General features: G+C 38.1%; 1 protein-coding gene and 1 long non-coding RNA gene across 3 annotated transcripts in view; one reads left to right on the forward strand and one right to left on the reverse strand.

The window, feature by feature from the left end:
• OLFM3 (olfactomedin 3) overlaps positions 1-4,796 on the reverse strand; it is a 50,795-nt gene extending 45,999 nt beyond the window's left edge. Inside the window, exon 1 of one of the 2 annotated variants that reach the window (XM_051800525.1) lies at positions 4,444-4,796. In XM_051800525.1, the coding sequence (XP_051656485.1) occupies positions 4,444-4,512 (69 nt within the window). In that variant the 5' untranslated portion in view covers positions 4,513-4,796. The remainder of the gene's footprint in view (positions 1-4,443) is intronic. The other variant, XM_051800516.1, reaches the window with a different exon arrangement.
• Positions 4,797-4,954: 158 nt separating this feature from the next.
• The window catches only part of LOC127477049 (uncharacterized), a 157,433-nt gene continuing 142,936 nt past the window's right edge, over positions 4,955-19,451 (forward strand). Inside the window, exons 1-2 of the long non-coding RNA XR_007906828.1 lie at positions 4,955-5,554; positions 9,649-9,791. This is a non-coding gene — a long non-coding RNA (uncharacterized LOC127477049). The remainder of the gene's footprint in view (positions 5,555-9,648; positions 9,792-19,451) is intronic.

The raw sequence follows: 19,451 nt of genomic DNA on the forward strand, positions 1-19,451 counted from the left end.
CCATGTGATGTCTGATAGCACCAGGAGAGTTAGCACGTGTGCAGATGTCACTCATGTGTGTGTTTTTGCATATTCTCTTCCAATATCTTAATATATGTTACTTAAAATGACGTAGTGAATACCTTTCTGTGATTTTATATAACATAATGGTGGATGTATGACATTGAGTGTAGATGAACAGAAAATATATGAAGCATCCTTTTTTTCCCAGGACTGAAAGGTCGGAAGGCACTGGATTGATCACTGCAGGAAGAACCAGTAGTGTTAACAGTCTTTGGTGTTTACACATTGACTGAAGTTACTAGAGAGAGAGTAACGTAACTGGAATGACATCTGGGAGAAAGCCCAGGATATATTCATAGTAATAGGATGTTCTTCAATGGCTTTTGAATCACGTTGCACAGAAATGGGAGAACAGGCACCAAGTGAGAGTTGACCACATTCAGCAATTAATGATTTAGAGCATTCTTAAATCTTGCAGGCTAAATAATTATGTATGATTTCCATATTGACTAACTACTAATACTGTAGGAAACAGGGTCAATTAATTTCCAAGTAGGTAATGGGATTTCCATTAAATTTTGCGGTGTATTGTAGTCTCGTGAGTCATATTTCCAATAATAATAGTATATTGTGGTAACCCTTTTTTGTACATAGTATTCTTATAAAATCTTGCAATAGAGATGAATTAATTTGCATTGCTAAGCAGCACTAAAGCAGGGCACTCTTCCTGCTGAAAAGTTCTTGAAATGCAGGGAAAAGAAAGATTTTAGTGGCTATTTGTATAGTGTGACTATGTGGGAAAATCATAATTTTTAAATCTAGAAACACAGCCATTCTAAAGATCAAAATGCAAAGTTTAATTAAGCATGCAAAAATAGATGACTGCTTTCAAATTTGCTTTTATTTTTTAGTGTTAACATTCCCCAAACATCCTGTTATCCTGAGCAAGGAACATAAATCACAGTTGCTTTCTGTAACTGTCCCTAATGATACTAAGCTTCCATTTGGGATTGTACTTGGCATTTGTCTTCTGACCCATTTTTTGCAAAATTCAAATAAAGGAAATGAAACAGATGTAGGATATATAGCCATTATAAAATTTAAAGGCCTGAAGTTCATTAACTGCATTGAAACATGAACAGATTTTTCAGATCTATTTAAATTTTCAAAATTAAACTTAAAAAATGCCATCTAGACTTGTAAACACACTGAGCTTGATTTCTATGTGGAGCAGCTTTACCTGACTGTAAAATGCTTGCTTGGTTATACTACTGTGATTATCAAATGATGGCCAGCAAAGCAACCCTTACAAAAGAAGTCCACATTACATACTGTGAAGGCCATTACAGAAAACTCCAGGTATAGAAAAGCAGCACAGATATGCCATCTAGCAGTAACTCTTAGAAATGTCCTAATCTTGAACAGTTTCTTCTTTCAAGATAATTCTTTCAAGAGTAAGACAAAAGAAAGGCTTTATATTGAAGTTCTTTCCCTTTAGCTGGCTTCCTGCTGAATGTCTAATCACTCTGCTGGAAATAGACCTTTAATGAAATATCATCAATATTTTTTTATTTTTCTATGTAAATACAGAGAAAAAATAGAATAAAGTTAACAAATACAACATTTAATAAGTACCTTAAATTGATACTCAGTAATTAGCATTAAGTGTGTTAAATTTATTGTTAGTGAGCTGTCTTCAATTTGTTAAAGAAACATTTCCTCACTGGGTCAATATTCTATATCAAGGTTATTAGCAAAAAAAAAAAAAAAGAATTCAGAAGCATGGGCAATAAATTACTGTGGTTGAAATTAAATGTTCATGTTCCAGAGACTGAAGAATTATATAGAAATTTTTGTTACATATTTTACCATAAGATGGCGATACTTAAACACTTCACTATTAGTAAATAACCGAGTAAGTTTAGCATAACATCTCTGTCGTGATAGGAGTGCCTGTGGACAGCAGTCTTGAGTCAGTGATGGCCTGGTATTAAATTAGAGCTTTTTTTATTCCCCCAGGCATTATTTTAAAATAATTGATCAGTAAAATAAATTATTACCTGAAAATTATGTGGGACACCAATAGGAAGGTACTGCGTATACTTGAAATGTCTGATGAGATTTATCTCCATAAGCTGAATAGTTTGTGAGTGTCAAGGGCATGTAAAAAGTTGTCTAATCATGAGCATACTGCACAAAGAAGGAATTTAACATCCCCTTGTTTTCTACAATTAGCTTCATATCATATATTTGCTTCCTAACCTGCAGAGCAGAAAATTATTCTATTTCAATTTAGCATAAAGCAAGATAAATAATTGAGTACTAGTTCCATTTCTAAAGTGAGAGTTCAGTCAGAACTTGTACTTTTTTGCTAAAAATAGCCTGTAAACATTTTTGCAGATATAATTTTTCATAGAAATATGAAATATATTGTTCATAGTCAACAACATTAATTATGTGCCATGTGGCATCTTTTTTATGCTTAATGTGGTGTAGCATGAATTTGACTTCAGTTTTTTTGCTTATGAAAACCCAGTTTAACTCTGATAGATGCCAAATTTTGACTAAGAATTCTAATTTTAATCTAATCTTAAGGATTTTTTAGCTTTTTTTATTCCTGACCCTTGACAAAGTCAAAATAGCCAGTAAAGAACATTTTAATATCCCTGAAAATGTCACACAGAGTGATGAATAGAAGGGCATTTTCATGCCTTCTGCACAGTATGCCAAAGCAAAAAGGGCTGGAAGCAAAGTTTCAAAAGTTAATTTATGCCACTTCATTCCAGTGCCTCGTCCTGGTTTTCAGTGCTGGATGGTGACAGACACATAAGATGGAACATTTCTTCCCACTGTTATTTCAGAGCCTGAACTAAAAGAATAATTCTATCAGCTGTTTGTTTCACTAGTGATTCTACTCTTCTGGGGACAGAGTGACACAAATTTTGGTTTTCCTGCTTTCATGCAGTGTCTCTAAGTATTTAACTTTATAGATCTCACTAAGGGTAAGAGAAGACAGAAAAATAAAGAAAATGCGTGTGTGGAAACCTGTAATTATAATGTGAACATGTGCTGCTATTTGCACAGATGTGAAACTCCTGTGTGTGCACTGCGTGATGACTCTCTACAGACACAGCAATAGCTGATGCTTTCAAATAGCTCCTATTAAATAGAATTGATATAACTGATTTCTTAGATTATGTTATTGATTCTCTACCATGTCCTGCTTTTTTAAGTTGTCACTGTATCTTACTGATTGAAAAGCAGTCAGAATACTGCATGCGTAAATCAGCTTTCTACTGGCTTCCTTTTTAGGTTCTGTTTTTATGTTTTTAAAGAGGAGCATCTTTTCCATATTGTTAGAAATTCAGTGCATACTTGTATATGATTAATATCTTTATTTTAAAGGAAAAACCTGCCAGAAGAGCTGAACATTGCCTCACGTGGTTGTCTGGTACCTAAATGGTATCGTTAAATTGGCATTCAGCAACATACAATATAAATTGTGGCAACACGGTACAGACTGCTGCTGGTAGTAGACTGCAATACTATAAGACTGTTTTCTCAATGTTCACAGTTACAAGACCGCACACCACAAAAAGGCAAATGAGACAAGTTCTACATCTATAAAATACAGCTCTACAGACAGCTGCAGACCTAGGGGCTTTCAGTCATTATTGCTCTTAAGTGGTATAGTGCAATTCCAATTTTTTAAAGGACTTAATCTAAAATCTCCGTCATAAACCAGGTTGCATGGCTAAAACATATTGTTTGCTTTTATCAGTACTTCAGTATCAGATGTGATCTTTTGGTGACCTGAACACAGTTGAAAATAACGGCACTCTGCAGCAGCCCCGAGCGTGGCTATAGTACCAAATTCAGTGTCTTCACGTGATGCCTCCGGTTCCACTCTAAACAAATTTATTTCCTTTCGGAGGCTGTCGATCTCTGCTCCCAGCGCCTCGCTGCCTCCCCGGCACTGGTGCAGTCACCCAGCGCTATAAACGCCTCCATGCCTTGGGTGGGACGGATCGCCGCTCGTTCCGGCTGTGCAGCTGCCGGCCTTGGACAGCTGCCGGCCTCGGGCAGGGGGGAGCCCGCCCAGCCCGCTCTGCGGCGTGTGCAGCTCCTGTGGGTGGCGGTGCGGGGGTCGCGGGCAGGTGCGGGGGGTGCCCGCTCTGCGCTCCGGGACCGGGGTCGTGGGCGCCGCCGCATCGCGCCCGCAGCCCCCTGACCGCGGGCGGCTGTCCCGCCTCGGGCCGGGAATCCCGGGGCCGGGGACAGCCATTCCCGCCACGAGCTCTCCCGCCTGGCCCCTCGGACGGCCAAGGACACGCACCCGCCTCTCCCCGGGGCCGCCCAGCGCATCGCCCGCTACCGCATACGCCGTGTGCGGGTCGGCTCCGCCGCTGCGGGAGAACTTGCCGCCCGGCCGGCTCCTACCTTGGAGGGATCGAGGCCGGCCAGCAAGGACAGCAGCAGGAGGTTGAGGATGCTGGCGGCCGCCCGCATCCTGATCCCGGGGCTGCCTCTCCGCGCCGCTCCTCTCGGTCATTCACTCCGCTCCCGCTGCAGCGACCGCGCCGGCAGCCGCGCTCCCTGCCCGCCCGCCCGAGCCCGACTGGAGGCGGCAGCGGCAGCAGCAGCCGCCCGGGGAACGCTCATTCCGCGGGCAGCCTCGGCGCGGGGAGGGCGGGCGAGGCCGGCGCTGCCCGAGCTGCCAGAGCGGCTCCGCGGCCCCGTCCCACCCCCGCCCCTCCCCTCCGCCCCCGGCCAGCCCACCGCCAAACTTTGGGCCCGGGAGACGGCGGAGCCAGCGCGGCTGGACGGACACGGGCGGCGGATGTGACATCAGTGCCGCCGGGAGGGACCGGGCGGGGGGCGCTGGGGATGCGGCGGTGGCCGGGCCGGGCCGGGCCGGGCCGGGCTGGGCCGGGGGCTCAGGGCAGCGGCAGCCGCGGGCTGGGCAGAAGCGCGGTCGGGCTGCAGGAGCGTGGGGTGCCCCGTGCAAGGGGGCGGCTCGCCGGACCCCCTCACCCGGGTTGTCCCGCCTGCAGTGGCCGGCGGGGCTCGTCCCTTTGTGGAGGGCACAGCGTGCGGCCCACACTGCTCTGCGCTGGCTGCGGGCGGGCAGGGGCGGCTCTCGGAAAGGAGCACCTGGCACCGTGGCAGCGGGAAGGGGCGAGGGTGGGCTGAGGGGGGAAGCCTCGGGGAGAGGGTTTTCCTCAGGGGGATCCCGCCGGCTCGCTCCCCCACCTAGAAAGTTAAGTCAGGGCTTGACTGAGCCCTGGTGAGGGGAGAGCCAGCTCTCTTCTCCCTAGCTGGACCGTGGGCCAGCAAGGGACCAGCATGTCTCCTTGGTTTGGCTGAGGTGGGAAAGCCTGTGTAGATGCAGGCTGGTGGAGGTCATTGGTTGAGGAGTCCCTTGAAAGCCTTCCCAAGGACATGTAACATGCAATCAAGTTTCCTTTTCTCTAGATCAGCCAGCACCTTTGCAGTCAGACAATGCTGCTTTGCCAGCCGAGGCTCGGGGTGAGCTCCTCTGCCTGTGCAGGTCAGTTCCCCAGTACAGGCAGGAGTGTGAGTTGGCTGTCTCAGGGATGCACATTCAGCACAGCTGAGTATGGCCCAAGTGAAAATAACAGAACTATTGTGTTAACACGGGCAAACTATGTTAATGTTTCAGTTATTTTTCCCTTAGAAGACTCAAGCTCAAGATCTATGGGCAGGGTAATCTTGCTTATGGCATAGTCAAGATTAATATGAAAGTGATTTTCAGCTTTTCAGTTAGCGATTTTTTTGGTCTTAACTAGATTCTCTGGGGTCTAGGTTATATGCTTTTTCAGCAGTTAGCACAGAAATGCCAACACACTTGTGCTTTTTTTTTAGGTGCTATGTAATGTTAACAAAGAGAAAAATGAGCTAAAAGTATCCTTAAAAAGCAAAACATAAGTGTGAGGAAACAACCCCCAAACAAAACCAAACCAAACCCCAATCTTGAGAGGGTGTTTTCATTGAGTGTCTTACTAGGATAAGTGTGGACAGGGCATGGTTTTCTCACTGTCTCTGGGTCTACAAGATTGGTTTCTTTTGACTTAAAGAGCTAAGACCACTGCTGAAAGACAAATGGAGCAGAAACTGTTCTGCTTTCAGGCTATCTGAAAACATTGCATGTCCTTGGCATAGTGTTCCCAGATCAAAATTGCTGATTTTTCTTATAGTGTTTTATTATATATTTGAATTTCTTCTTAGATTAAAATAACTAGATTTGCTTTTGTGAGTGGATTAAAATTTATATTTTATGCTAAGATACCTTAGACATCCCCTTTTGGTCATCAGTATCTTTTACAAAGATACAGTCTTTCATTTCCGTGGAAGGTAGATCTACAAAGTATGGTCCTTTATGACACGGAAAGGAAATTATAGAATTTATCAATAAGCTTGCATTGACATTTCAGGATCAACAATTGAAAGAGAATCCCCTCTGATACAGACTCTATTGAATTGGCTTCTACAAAGAAAATATAAAAGATACAGAAAGGAGATTTGTTAGTATTTTTTTTCTGTAGAAAACATGTAAAAGTTCAATTTTCTATGAAATAACACTAAAAAAAAGCTGCATATATTCATATGGATTCAATATTAAACAAAGTAAGGATACCAAAGCACTGAAAGCTTCAAGTTCCCCAAAGTGAGTGGTGTTTTCACAAGAAACAATTTCCTGTGAAAAAAGAACATAGATTCTATTGGCACAAAGGCAGGATTGATGGCATTTAGATCTTTTCTAGAGCCCCTCAGTGACTAGTTTGCTAACTTTCCTTACCTTTATTTTCTCCATGCTTTTTTTCCCATCTTTTTTCCTGTCTGTCATAGATACATGTGTATGAAACATTAAATTAATCATAGAATGCAAACTTTTTGAGGAGCTTCAGTGATGCAGTATGTTTTTCCACTTCCTGATGCTGCTTGGAATATTTGTCTTTGAAATCAGTGAAATACGAAGAGTACAGTTAAAAATAAAACCAGTGATTCCCTAGACCCCTAAAAACATGAGCCTTCAGATCTCCTGAACTCATCAGATACTTTTATGTGTTACAAATTAATAATTTGTTTGATATATGAAAAGGTACCAAAATATATTTCAAAAGGATAGCATAAGATGACCTAATTATTTTCTACTTTATTTTAACAATCTATCAAGAAGAAAACAAAAATATGTTATAGATTTATTCCTCCCCCCTCTAGCAACCTGACAAGTAATATTTTCTTTGCCAGAAAAGACTATCTGAAGACTGCTGAGAATCACTAGCAATTAGTATCTGAAATAATTGTGTTTGTTAAAGTGTATCTGAAAAAATAAAAAAAAATCAAGTCCTCATGAGAAGTTTTTATTTCTGCTGTATGCCCTGAAGTTGCAAGGAAATACCTGATTGTGAAGATCTCTCTCTAACAAAACTTTTAATCATCCTTAAAACTTATGAAATTCTATGTGAGTTGCATTTCTTGAATTCTTTGTATGGAGATGGCTGCAGTCAGGGTAAATACTTGGTTGTGATAGAAAAGAGAAGGGATATCAAAATCTTTCCTGCAGGCATCAGTGACAGAGTATTAGCAAAATGGTGGCACACACTGAATACAGGGTATTCTCAGTGTGTGGCTGAAGTTACAACTATATTTTTTCACACCGTATTGCAAGATGTATTGCTGGCACTTGGAATAAGACAGATACTTGTTCACTTGGATACACAGAAGTTGATAAATTGGATGTAGGTACCACATTATATATAAATAAGTTCAAAGTTTTGCAATCTGAGTTTGACAGCTCGAAAATACTGATGGGAGTTATGAAGAAGGACAACATACATATGGATCTGTAGAAGGATAATCTTTATTTATAGCAGGTGACATGTGAAAACTTTTTAATTGCAGTGCTATCAAGTATTTTTTCTAGACAAGAAAACTTTTCATGAAATCAGTCTTATACTTACACTAATATTTCATGGGTGCTGAATTTTGTACTAAGTTAGGAGAGTGGTCCAGATTTGGAATTCTAGGCATTCTCCTGATTATCAGAACGAAAAGTTTAGGGAATTGGAAAGAGAGAAAGACCCTTGCTGACATTTACAGAACTGAAATGTCCTTGAAGGAGATGAATGTGTCTTTCATTACAGAAAAGATTTTGATGTCTCATTGAGACTAGAGAGGAAAAGATAGAACCAAAATTAAACTGTCAATAATACAGAAGCTAACTTTTATGATATGTGTTGTATTTGATTACATTTGTAAAGAACATGAGAGAAACAAAACACTTCTAGTGTTGTTAAACCAGATGAATAGAAAAATCAGTAAAATACTAATTAATTTAATTTAACCATTTGAAGGGTGTGTAGACGTTTAATGAAATACAGGAATATTGCTCACGTGGGACAAAGTTCAGGACTACTTTTGGCCTTCTAGATGCTAACGTAATTTTTAGCGCATAATATAGCTATAGTATTTTCAGATTTACATTCAGTTATATTTAAATCACTGTCTAAATAGAAATGGGAAAATGTAGGAATGTCACCTTGTAAAAGTGACAGCATCTATAAATAATGCTTATCTACCAAGGATGTTTTTCATAGAAGATTATGGAACTCTGCTCACAAACTTTCTGTATTTTCCACTGCCAATCTGGACAGTACATTACAACACAAACGCAGCAGGGTAACCTTTAAGTGTATTTTTGGTTATGTGAGACTTTTATAATTTAAAATATCATAAAACTTAAGGATTAAGATTCTCTTCTGCAAGATTGAAAAGAAAGTAAGTTTATTCTTGATGAACTTCCTGGTGTTCTTAAAATTGCACGATCACACAGAATAAGTGAAACTTGGAGAATTAAGGTTGAAATATGCTTTATTTCAGAATTCTAGTGCAGATAATAAAATCTAGTCAATTGTTTGATAGAAATTGGGGTTGTCTGACAGATTTTTAAAATCAAGAAGGTATGATTTCTCAGTATGAATAATATGATTTTTAAACAGTAAAATACTCGGTTGGACATATTTGAAATAGACTTTTACCTCTTAAAATACATAATTTGCAGCCTGTCAAGTCACAATTGAAGTTGGGCTAAGTAGCGGATTACTTAGTAATCCTTAGGAATCTGTAGAGTGTTTAATATTAAATATTTCTTCTAATTTATGTATTTTTAATGTACTTTGCAAATACATACTGCAGAAGCAACAAAGAGCAGTATGCTGTATGATGACAATTGTACGAATTTACTTTGATAGTAATTTTCTAAACATTTATATGCAGGCAAAACTAGTTTGTGTCTGATAGCATATATATGAATATTGACCAAAATGTCATAGTAAAGAGGCTGCCTGCCATAGTCCAGTGTAGCAATATGATGCTTATGGGAATTGAAAGGACCAGGGTATCCTCATCTACTGATCATTGGTGAGTTCTCAGGGCTCAGCATCTTGCAGGACTGGGTCTCAAAATAATAAAATAATGAGGCATCATTACTAAAAACTCAATTGCAATACCAGTCTTTGTCATAATCAGTTAAGGTCACAGGTATTAGAAGAAAGATTAGGTCGTGATTGTAAATGATGATGCTAACATTCTGATGGATTTTATGTTCTGTTCCATTTTAAGGTTTTGAATGTTACCATCACACCTGATATTTTTCCCCAAATGAAGAATCACTGTTTCTCTGTCTTCCATGCAGAAATTTCTGCTGGAATGAAGAAAGAAAAGTTTGCATAAGAGCTTGTCACAAAGACAAATGAGTTTAAGAGGTGGGTGTTTTCTGTAATACAGTAGTTAATTGCTTTGATTTTTAAAAAGTTTCAGTTTTTAAAAGAACCTGGCAGTGTGGTGCTATTTGTGGTACTATTGCAATATTCATGGTTCTGTCTCATATAGCCAAGGGCTTGTTACAGCTCATGATATAAATGCAGGCACTGTTAGGATATTTTTTTATGAATTGACACATATTTGATATTTTAATTCCAGCTGGATGTTAGAATATAACTTATCTGAAAAAGTAATTGTTTAGGATGATGCTTACTGGAATTCTCCAGGTGCTTCTTTAGGATTACATTTTAAATACTGATGTAGGTTCATAGCTGTGAAAGAAGTTTGTTGGAATGCTCTCTGAGATCAGGTCAAGCAGGGAGGAAGCTTTTTAAAAGGTAAATGTTAGGAAGAGAAATGTTTTAAGAAGGTGTTTTGATTTACTGCATACAGTATTTATTATGTTCTAAAGTGTTTCTAAAAAGTAAATTGATAGGTCTCTTGGCAATTATCAGGTGTGGTATCTGCTCTTCTTAATCTCTGAGAAGATTATTCAGATTATGCACTGATTATCATGAGTGACAAGACCTCCAAAATAGCTCCACCCAGGTCTCAAAGCAGTACAAGTGTGCTGACTAAGAGTTACGCTGGCTGCACTTAACAGCTCAGCTACTTCTGCATTCCACCTTGTACAGTGTCATTTGTTTTCTATTTTCTCATTACAATATCAAATTTGGGAGTCTCTAACTTGCGTGTCCAACATATTATCCATTTTTTATCCTATTCCATTTGCCCAGAGTTACCCCAAATGCTTGAGAGTGGGCTCTAGTATTGTTTTGATTTTATTCCTATCCTGTTGCAAAACAGCAACAAAGGGACAGATGAAATAATTCCACTCATTCATAGCTTTGGCTGTGATACTTGGTCAAAATAAATACAGGGTCTCTTCTTTAGAGAAGAGAGTTTATAAAGGTTTTCTTCAATTTTCTGTAGGATATCAACCCCTTTGTAAACTGTAGAGGGAATAACTGGATTAAATCATCCATAATTGTAATAAAACTGTGTTCTGGAGCAAAATGGCTTGTTTTCTCTCATACTCTGCTTTACATTCCAGTAATTTTGTTGATCTTTTGGAAGGCTATCCCTCATTTATAACTAGTGTCTAAAAAGTGAATCATACCTACAATATCTGACATTCAGGAAGCATGAAAACTATAAATACCACACATTTTAAGACCTAAGAAAACCCTTTTTCCCTATTAGGACAGTCAAGTAGTGTAACAGGTTGCCCAGCCAAGGCAGCACCATCTGCATCCTTGGAGGTTTTCTGGACCAGATTGAATAAAACTCTGAGTAACCAAGTCTGACTTCACAGCTGACCAAGCTTTGAGCAGCAGTTTGGACTGGAGACCTCCTGAGGTCTCTTCCAGCCTGAATTGTCCTGTTATCCTGTAACAGTATAAATGGTGGTGATGTGCACAACTGGCTTGTCTCTTTAGCTGTGGGCAGGACTTGGAGCAGCCCACCTTATCCCTCAACATATCTGAGAAAATGGAGGTTCTGTATTTCCCATCAGTGTGTATTTTTTGACCAATGTGATGTATATTATATGGGTTTATGTGCATATATATATATATTGCTATGTAGACCAGTTTGATATAAATTTTAATTACAGGAACAGTAGTGTAGAAATTACTCTATTTTCCAATCTTATGGAGTTTTATTGAAAATCAGAAAGAAAAGAAATTACGTGGTTTTGGTAGACCTCTGCCTTTTTCCAGAAGCTAGCTGTAGTGTTTGTGTGAATGATATCAAACTTTTTCATAATTAACTTTTTTAAAAGGTCACTTCTCTGTGCTATGCCTTGACCATTGTTTTGCAGGAACTTCAGCTTATACATTATTACTACTTTTTTTGTCTCAAGCCAGAGGAGATGTCTTTAAATCAGAGTAATACTGAGGGTTGACAGTGAAATAAATAAGCTGTGAACTTCCTTGCTCACATTTGAACTGCATGAGTGTTCATGTAAATCTAATGATCTTTTTGGGTAGAACCTAGCTTCAGCTGTTAGGCAGTGGACTCAAAACCAAAGCTTTAATGAGTTCTCTGAGATAGTCTCCTTTTTAGTTTTAAACCTGAGGATGAAAAAATCCATGAGATACTACCCATTCTCTTACAGAATGTGAACAGTCTTTATTTGACTTGTGAATGAGGGGTTTGGTAACAGCTTTTCTTTCAGAGTGGTACAAATCCCTTGCTGTCATACTCAGCAGATGGCAGCATGCATGTTGACTGTCTGGGTATCTGCTCAAATCTTTTAGCTGCCATACCATATTGACGAGCAGAGTAATTAATTTGTCAGTGTCTTTAAGGTCAATCACAGTGGAAGCTTTCAGTGTGTTAATATGAAAAATCATATTTACCCTGAGGGCACACTGTCACAGCAGGTAGGAATTAATTGTGGAATTGTATAATTTTCTCCCTAGAATACAACTGTGTTCAAAGAAGGAAAGCATGTAAAACCAGTAGAGTACAATTGAGGACCCCAGTGTTTAAAACATTAAAATACCAATTTAACATTTCCACACATGCATATCTGAGTGGTACCAGGATCAGGGCCTGGGATTAGTCCATGAAAGGTTATGCAGATAGTAAAAAAAAAAGGAAAAAGGACATGACCAAGCAAATGTTTGCATGTGATTATTCAATAGCAATACTGATGTCATTTGAATGTGGCCAGTTTTGTTTCTAATAGCAGATCAAATGTGGTGTAGATGACATATTATAAACTCCTGAATATGAGCAATGAAGGCATACAAATTGCCATGTCAGGTAGAAAAAAACCTTGTTTTTTTCAATCTACACAGAATATTGCAAGGGTGGTGTTTTTCATTGTAGTGTTCTTATCAGACTTGCAGAAACAGGAAGAAAGGGGTACGGAATACAAAAATCTAGAATGCTATCTGAATTTTTCAGCTATGCTGAATTTTGTCCAGGACTCTTAAAGTGAACTCTTATGGTGAAAAATGGTATAGATTTTTGATTATTGATGAATATTGGAAATATTCTTTTTTAACTGTTCAAGCAGCATTTCCTCTGTTTTTGTGAGTCTGTAGGAACTGAATTTTAAGGCCCGTTGATGGTATTTGTGTAGATATGAAGATAAATTGGTATCTCACTGTCTTACATTTATTTAAAAAGGTCAATGAAACATTAGATTCATCTGACAAAAAAGGATCATTGTCATGTGACCTAAAAAAAATCAATCACACAGACTACTATTAAGTTATGAGTGCATATTACTGGGTAATACCAAGTACTGTGTACCTCACAAGAGATCTTCTAAAATTTGTTCAGAAAACTGCGTGAAAATTTCCCAACGAGTAGATATTTTTATCTAGTTATAGATAATTGGCAATAAAAGAACATGCTATTTTTGGTCACTGATTTAATGAAAAAATTATTCATTGCAATTTAAGCACTTTCTGAAGCAGCTTAAGTTCCTGATCCTGGAGAGATTTATATGCATAGTTATAAACATGGATAAAGGTTGTAGGAATATCAGCCAGTGAAGTTAATAGGAATGTTGCCTGTCTGTATTTCCATTATTGTGAAGTGGTGGCATTTATTGTATTTCAAATGAATTGTGTTTGTAGATCTTAATTTTTTTTTTTCTCTTCCCAACTCTCAGAACAAAGTTCTAAACTAACCATTTTTGGTTGCAGATTTTTTGTGTTAAAAATGTATGCAGAAGATATTTGTAACTATAATGTACTTTCCCACTTGGTCACTCTTGGTTCCAGTTTGGCAGTGCAGTGGCTCAAGTAATTTGCCCATTGATTCACATCTCTCCTTCTCTAGCAGTCAATCTAATGCTTAGGTTGGCTCTAGCAGATGTACAGGCCATTCAAATAAAATGCAGGAGAATTTCTTCAGCCATATTTTTGTGAACATTACTGTCAGCCAATACAAATATTGTAAGGCTTTATTTTATGATTTCTTTTTTATTCTGAAGCTTTGTTTGATGTCTTATTAAAATGTTTGCCAGTTTGGTAAAATCAGTATAACAGAACTGTTTTAGACCTTACACTTCTGTAATGGAGAGAAGACTGGAAATTTTATATGGGGATACAGGGATGTGCATAAACTTCAGCTGGGTTTCCAGTAAAGCCAGCAGAGTCATAAAGAAATCACATTGTGTTAACATTCTGTGTTTCATATTGTGGAGACTTCCCTTCTACACCTATCCTTTGAGAATTTAACTCCTATAATATAGGGTATAGTGTTTCTTTTTCTCAAGCATTTGATTTCTGCAGTGAATATGGAGTGTTAGTCAGCTGGATCTTCTGTAAAAGTCTAGAACAAACTATTATAATATGTTTGACAGGATTTAGGGAATACAATGCATGAATCAGTATTCCTTTTTTTGTACAAGTATATTAGTTTCTTAACTGATTGAGCGAGACTGGGGAGACAGGAAAGCTTTATTCACATAATAACATCTATTTTTCTTCTGTTTGTGTTTAAAGGCAAACATTTGCTTTTTTATGTTTGAGCTTGTTACAAAATGCAGTGTGTTTGCAAGAATGAGATGAAGAAAGAAAAATAATTACCTGTAGACTAGGAAGTCTTTTCATAGAAAGACTTTAAGCGTTAGTTTTGGTTAATTCATTCAGCCAAGAAAACCAACAGTTTGGTCCACTGTAAGCTTTCAGTTTGATTCCATTATAGCTGACAATCAGCTGTGCTGAGATGCTTACAATTAAATTAGGGATTATTGGCACTGTCTAGGGCAATACTACTGAATATTTTGCATGTAAATCCATAACTGTGGAAATTCAGTTTATCTTATAGAAATGCTCAAAACTGTCCAAATTACTGCAGTCAGTTTTTGTGCAGCTTTAATGCAGTTAGGCATAATTTCTGAGTGGGCAGAACTGCAAGGTGAACCAGGAAGAGCATAATAACAGCCTATAAATTTTTAATGGCTTACAAAATGTGAATTAGTTATTTGGAAAGTTAGTGAAGTCCTTACTGTGTTAATAAAATATTTTCTTTGGGCATCTGTTGGTTTAATTTAATAACTGCATGCTAGAAATCACAGAGAAGGCACACAGTGGCTCCAGACAAACTTCTGACAGGGGTTGAGATGAACACCTGAATCATTTAGTTGAGAAGGTGCTGTTTCCATCTGCCAAGGAACATGCATGGGATTTCTGTTGCTAAGGTACGAGTCTTAAGTTTAAGAGAATATTAAATAATTGAAAATAATTATCTAGAAGAGGAAAAAGAAAATGATACTTTTGAAGAACTGTTTCCACAGTAACAGACCAACAAGGGATGAACTATGTTGAAAAGTGTTTGGGTTGACTAGCTTGGGTTTTTTGATCAGTCTTCTACCAAGCGAAAAAAGCAAACAATGTGCTTGCTCCCTCCTTCATCTTCCTCTTGTTTTCTTGAAATTTAATATTGGCTAATTTTACCAAATATAAGAGAGGATGTGTCAAAGGAGAGGAGATGTGTCAAAGAAATTAATAGTAGAATTTGGTGAAAAAAGTGTTAGTAGTGGTGGTACAGAGGACAGCCCTGCATGAGCATTGCCTGCAGAGAACAGATGTTAGATTTGACTGTTCTGTGTGATTTGCTAGCTGGGTGAGCAGCATATCTTTGCTTCTGAACCAGTCACGGGCCAAAGAAATCTCTCACGCATTTGGTATTGAGAAGTCCTTGAGCAGGGTGAGCATACTTGGAATGAGAAGCATTCCTATCTTTTATTATGCAATCTTCAGATAGGAAAATCTTCAGTTGGAGTCGATGACATTGGTTTGATAGTTTGTTGTTAAATAATCCTCTTTCTGTGTGCAAATGCTTGGAAAAGGAATATCTGGAATGTACCAGTTTTCAAATTGATCAATACTATATGGGTCTGTAACAAAATATATTAGGATATAGTACTAAACTGTATTATTTTATAGACCTGTAATGAACACTTGAGTTCAAACATTTTTGTGTTATGTGTCAGATAGAGGAGTAACATTACCTCTGAAAGAGCAGACTCACTGGGCTAGCATATGGACATTGCTACTGACATTTCCTCACTTATTAGATTCTATAGGAATGTGATTAGCTATGTTCTGAAATGTAATTTCGTAATTAATTCTTTGCCTAAATGAAATTAGCAGACATTCTGCATATTTTGATTGTTCAAAACCACTGAACTAGAGGATCTTGATTTTATTGTTCATCCTTTTAAATGGAGAAAATGTGTTGCCTAGCTAGATTGAGAAAATTAATTCTTTGAAATATATTGACATTACTCTAAAAATTAAAAACTACTTCTTTTGATCAAAGCTCTATATAAATCTTGCTAAAAGATTTTTAGTGGTCTTGCTTTTTCCAAAGTATTAAATGATAGCTTTTAAAAACATGCTAAGGATTTTAATTTGACTTGGTTCTCCCATTCTGCGAGACTGACTGAAAGAAGAAGATCAAAGCAGGATTAAAGGCATTCATATGCCACAAAAATCAGATGGAAACAGTAGATGATTTCTCAAGAAGCTTTACCTAAGTCAACAAAGATTTGTAAAGATGGTACAGCTCTCCAGACTAGTTAAGGAAGATATTAGAAGTACTTACATAAAATTTTCCTATTTGTCTTTCAGAGCTTCAAAATGTAGTCTTCGGAATAATATATAGTTAGGTTGGTTGAAAGGTTGCATATGAAACTGTTTCTACATGTATTAAAAAAAAATTATTATAACTTATATACACACAGAGACGACTAACTAAAACGATTTTCCTGTTTCTGGTAAACAGTTTTCGGTATTTGTGAGGAAAAAGAGTGTTGTTTGGTAATTAAGAGGACATGAATTAGAAGGAAATCTTTTCTGTTAGTCTTGATATTTTCTGACCTGGCCATTTACAGATTTTTAAAAAAAGTTTGGAGTCCTATCTTAGACAGTGTTTATACTGCAGATATTTATTAATTATACACATAGCAGTAGAAGGGGAATAAAGGTAAAAGAAGGGGAAGACTGTGAACAGAGGTATAAAAGGAGGGAAAATGACTAAAACAAAAAATTTAGTGACAAAGCAATACAGAAACTGGAACAAACCCAAAACAATTACTTAAATTTTCGTAACTTCTTATTACCTGCTCACGCTAAAACCCCCCAACCTTAAGCACATCCTAAAAGCACATACTTTACTGAATTTGTATTATTTTGAATTGTTATACCTTTTGAGTTTCAACTAACTAAAACTGATAATGCAGAAAAACCCAACTGCCATAGCACTGTATTTGTAATGTTTCTAATCAACTCCTAATCAGCAAGGATACAACCCTCTTGCACAGACATAGTTCTTTTTAAAACTAAGGCATTTAATAATTACAGATGGTGAACTGAGTTGAAATTTAGGAACCTTTTGACAGTCATTAGTTTGCAGTATGCTGTTCCCAAGAGTCTTGGTTTGCTTGTATGCCGACATTTAAGTCACTGTCATTCAGTGTAAATGACATATATAACATGCATAAATGGCTAAGAGAGCTCTATCTGTTGTGTGAGTAACACTGAGCCTTTGAAATATTTAATGTCATTAACTTTCAGCAGAAGAAAACAACCCCTTAGGATATGGTTGTGGCTTTTTTTTTTTTTTAAATTGCTCTGATGATGATGATGATGATGTATCCCTTATACTTGAAAATATTTTTGCTGGTGTTTTTGTTGTCCCTCTTATATCTCAACATCTGAGTCATAGTCAGAATTGAATGAAGACTGTCTCTTAGGGTACAAAAGCTGTTTGAAAAGATGTCTTGAAGAACTCACACCTGCTGTATTGCTAGCATAGAGTAGCATCAGGAAATATGTATGAGCTAAACCTCAGTTGGGCGTAGCAAAGAATAAGTACAACTGGCTGGAATTTACCCATGTCTACTTGGCCAATGCAAAGTTTTCTTCGTTCTTACTTTTTACCTGTGGTGCCAAGCTGAATTACTTTTTATTTCCATTTTTAATTGTGTTTATAAAAACTAGTGCAGTTTTGTCTTTTGGTTTCTCTCCTAGGCTTGGACTAGTAGCTATCAAGCTAATATATTGGAAACATTTAGGCTAAGTCTAACTGTTACTGCTAGTTAAAACAGTGGAGTGCACAGATCCTGGATATAATTTGGGTTTTTTTTCAATTAATTTCAGAGGAGTAATTGTTGGAAAAATCTTGATTTCCTATGAGCCCTGTGATAAGCTATCTGCATTGTGCTCCATCACAGTTTATATGTGGGTGAGGTCAGGCACAATCTGGTTGATGTAGCAGGTGTGTTCTCAGCACTGTTTTTCTAATTTTATATATTGGTGTTGGTATGGTACTCCTTCAGATAACAGTGGTCTAGATCATTGCAAATTAAATAAGAGATTAAATGAAAGCTCCTTATTTGTATCTGCTCTACTATCCAAGTGTGGCATATGGTCTTGTACACACTAGGAGTAATTTCTGTGCCAGATTAAATACCCTAAATACCAGCAGCATATGAAAACTAAGCAAAAAGCAGCATCACAAGCAAAATGGTAAGTTAAGCACAAAAGCTATCCATAAGTATAAGCATATAGCATTAGAGTCTTTGTGTTTGCAAATGTGAAAATCCAACTAATTTTTCACTTTCTTATAGCAATTGAATGGCCCTGTGGCAGCCAAGCTTTACCTCATGAATCACTTGCAGCTCTGAAGCAGTTCATATTTCTTACCTGTTCCAACTGTGTTGTATAGGAATTACTGCAGGAATATGCTAGTATGGGATCTGCTAAGTCATAAGAATTCCTGTGGGGAAAAATGGATCAGGAGAAGTGGGGAATCCAGTGTTATTTGGTTGTATTAGACCCAAGTGTAGATCGTGTCTATCCTTACCCTGTGTATTCTTCTGGGAGGAAGGAAAGAGATCTGGGAGGATATCTTCCTTTGAGATATCACCTCTTCCTTGGGAACCTTAAGAGGAACTGAGAAGCTCTTACAGTTTCAAATAGCAGAAGATTTTAGCATGTAGGTGTAGGAAGAAGACTATAAAGGACATTGATGTAAGAAGTAGGTAAGGAACATTTTCTCAGTCTGTTTTCTCTGAGTTGACAGGATTTTGTAGTGTGGAGAATCAGAATAACATTGATGATATATACAGTTAAGTTTCTGCACACAAGATGGAGTGTGTACAAAACTTGTGTATACACCCTAGCTTGAGCTCTGTCCCACAGTAAGTGTACAGCTTCCACCTTCCTCCTTTTGCTGTAGTGTGTGTCTGGGTTTTTTGACAGCTTCAAGTGTTTTAGTCTCACTGGGGAATGGGAAACCTTTCCCCTCATCTCCAGGTTAGTGCAGGTTGGCAGCTTCACACCAACCAAAGCACTATCCTGTCTGTTGAGAAGGTAGGTTAGAATGCCACAGTTCATCAGGTAACAAGCAGATGGCTGACACAGTTTGGTCAGAAGGGAACTGGAACCTTAATAAGCCACCAGAGCACACTGGCATTAAAAAGATGCTAGGTACAGGACTTGGGTACAAAGTTTCAAGGGAAAGCTGTGTAGTGTCAGCAGCAGGTAAAGGGACTGATGACAATTCTCTCACCAAGGGAAACAATGGAGACCAGACCATGATTGATGCTAAATGAGGCAGTGCTGAAT

The sequence above is a fragment of the Manacus candei genome, unplaced genomic scaffold (genome assembly GCF_025592945.1).
Source record: "Manacus candei isolate 608988 ecotype Guabito, Panama unplaced genomic scaffold, ASM2559294v1 h1tg000005l, whole genome shotgun sequence".
Classification (NCBI taxonomy): domain Eukaryota; kingdom Metazoa; phylum Chordata; class Aves; order Passeriformes; family Pipridae; genus Manacus; species Manacus candei.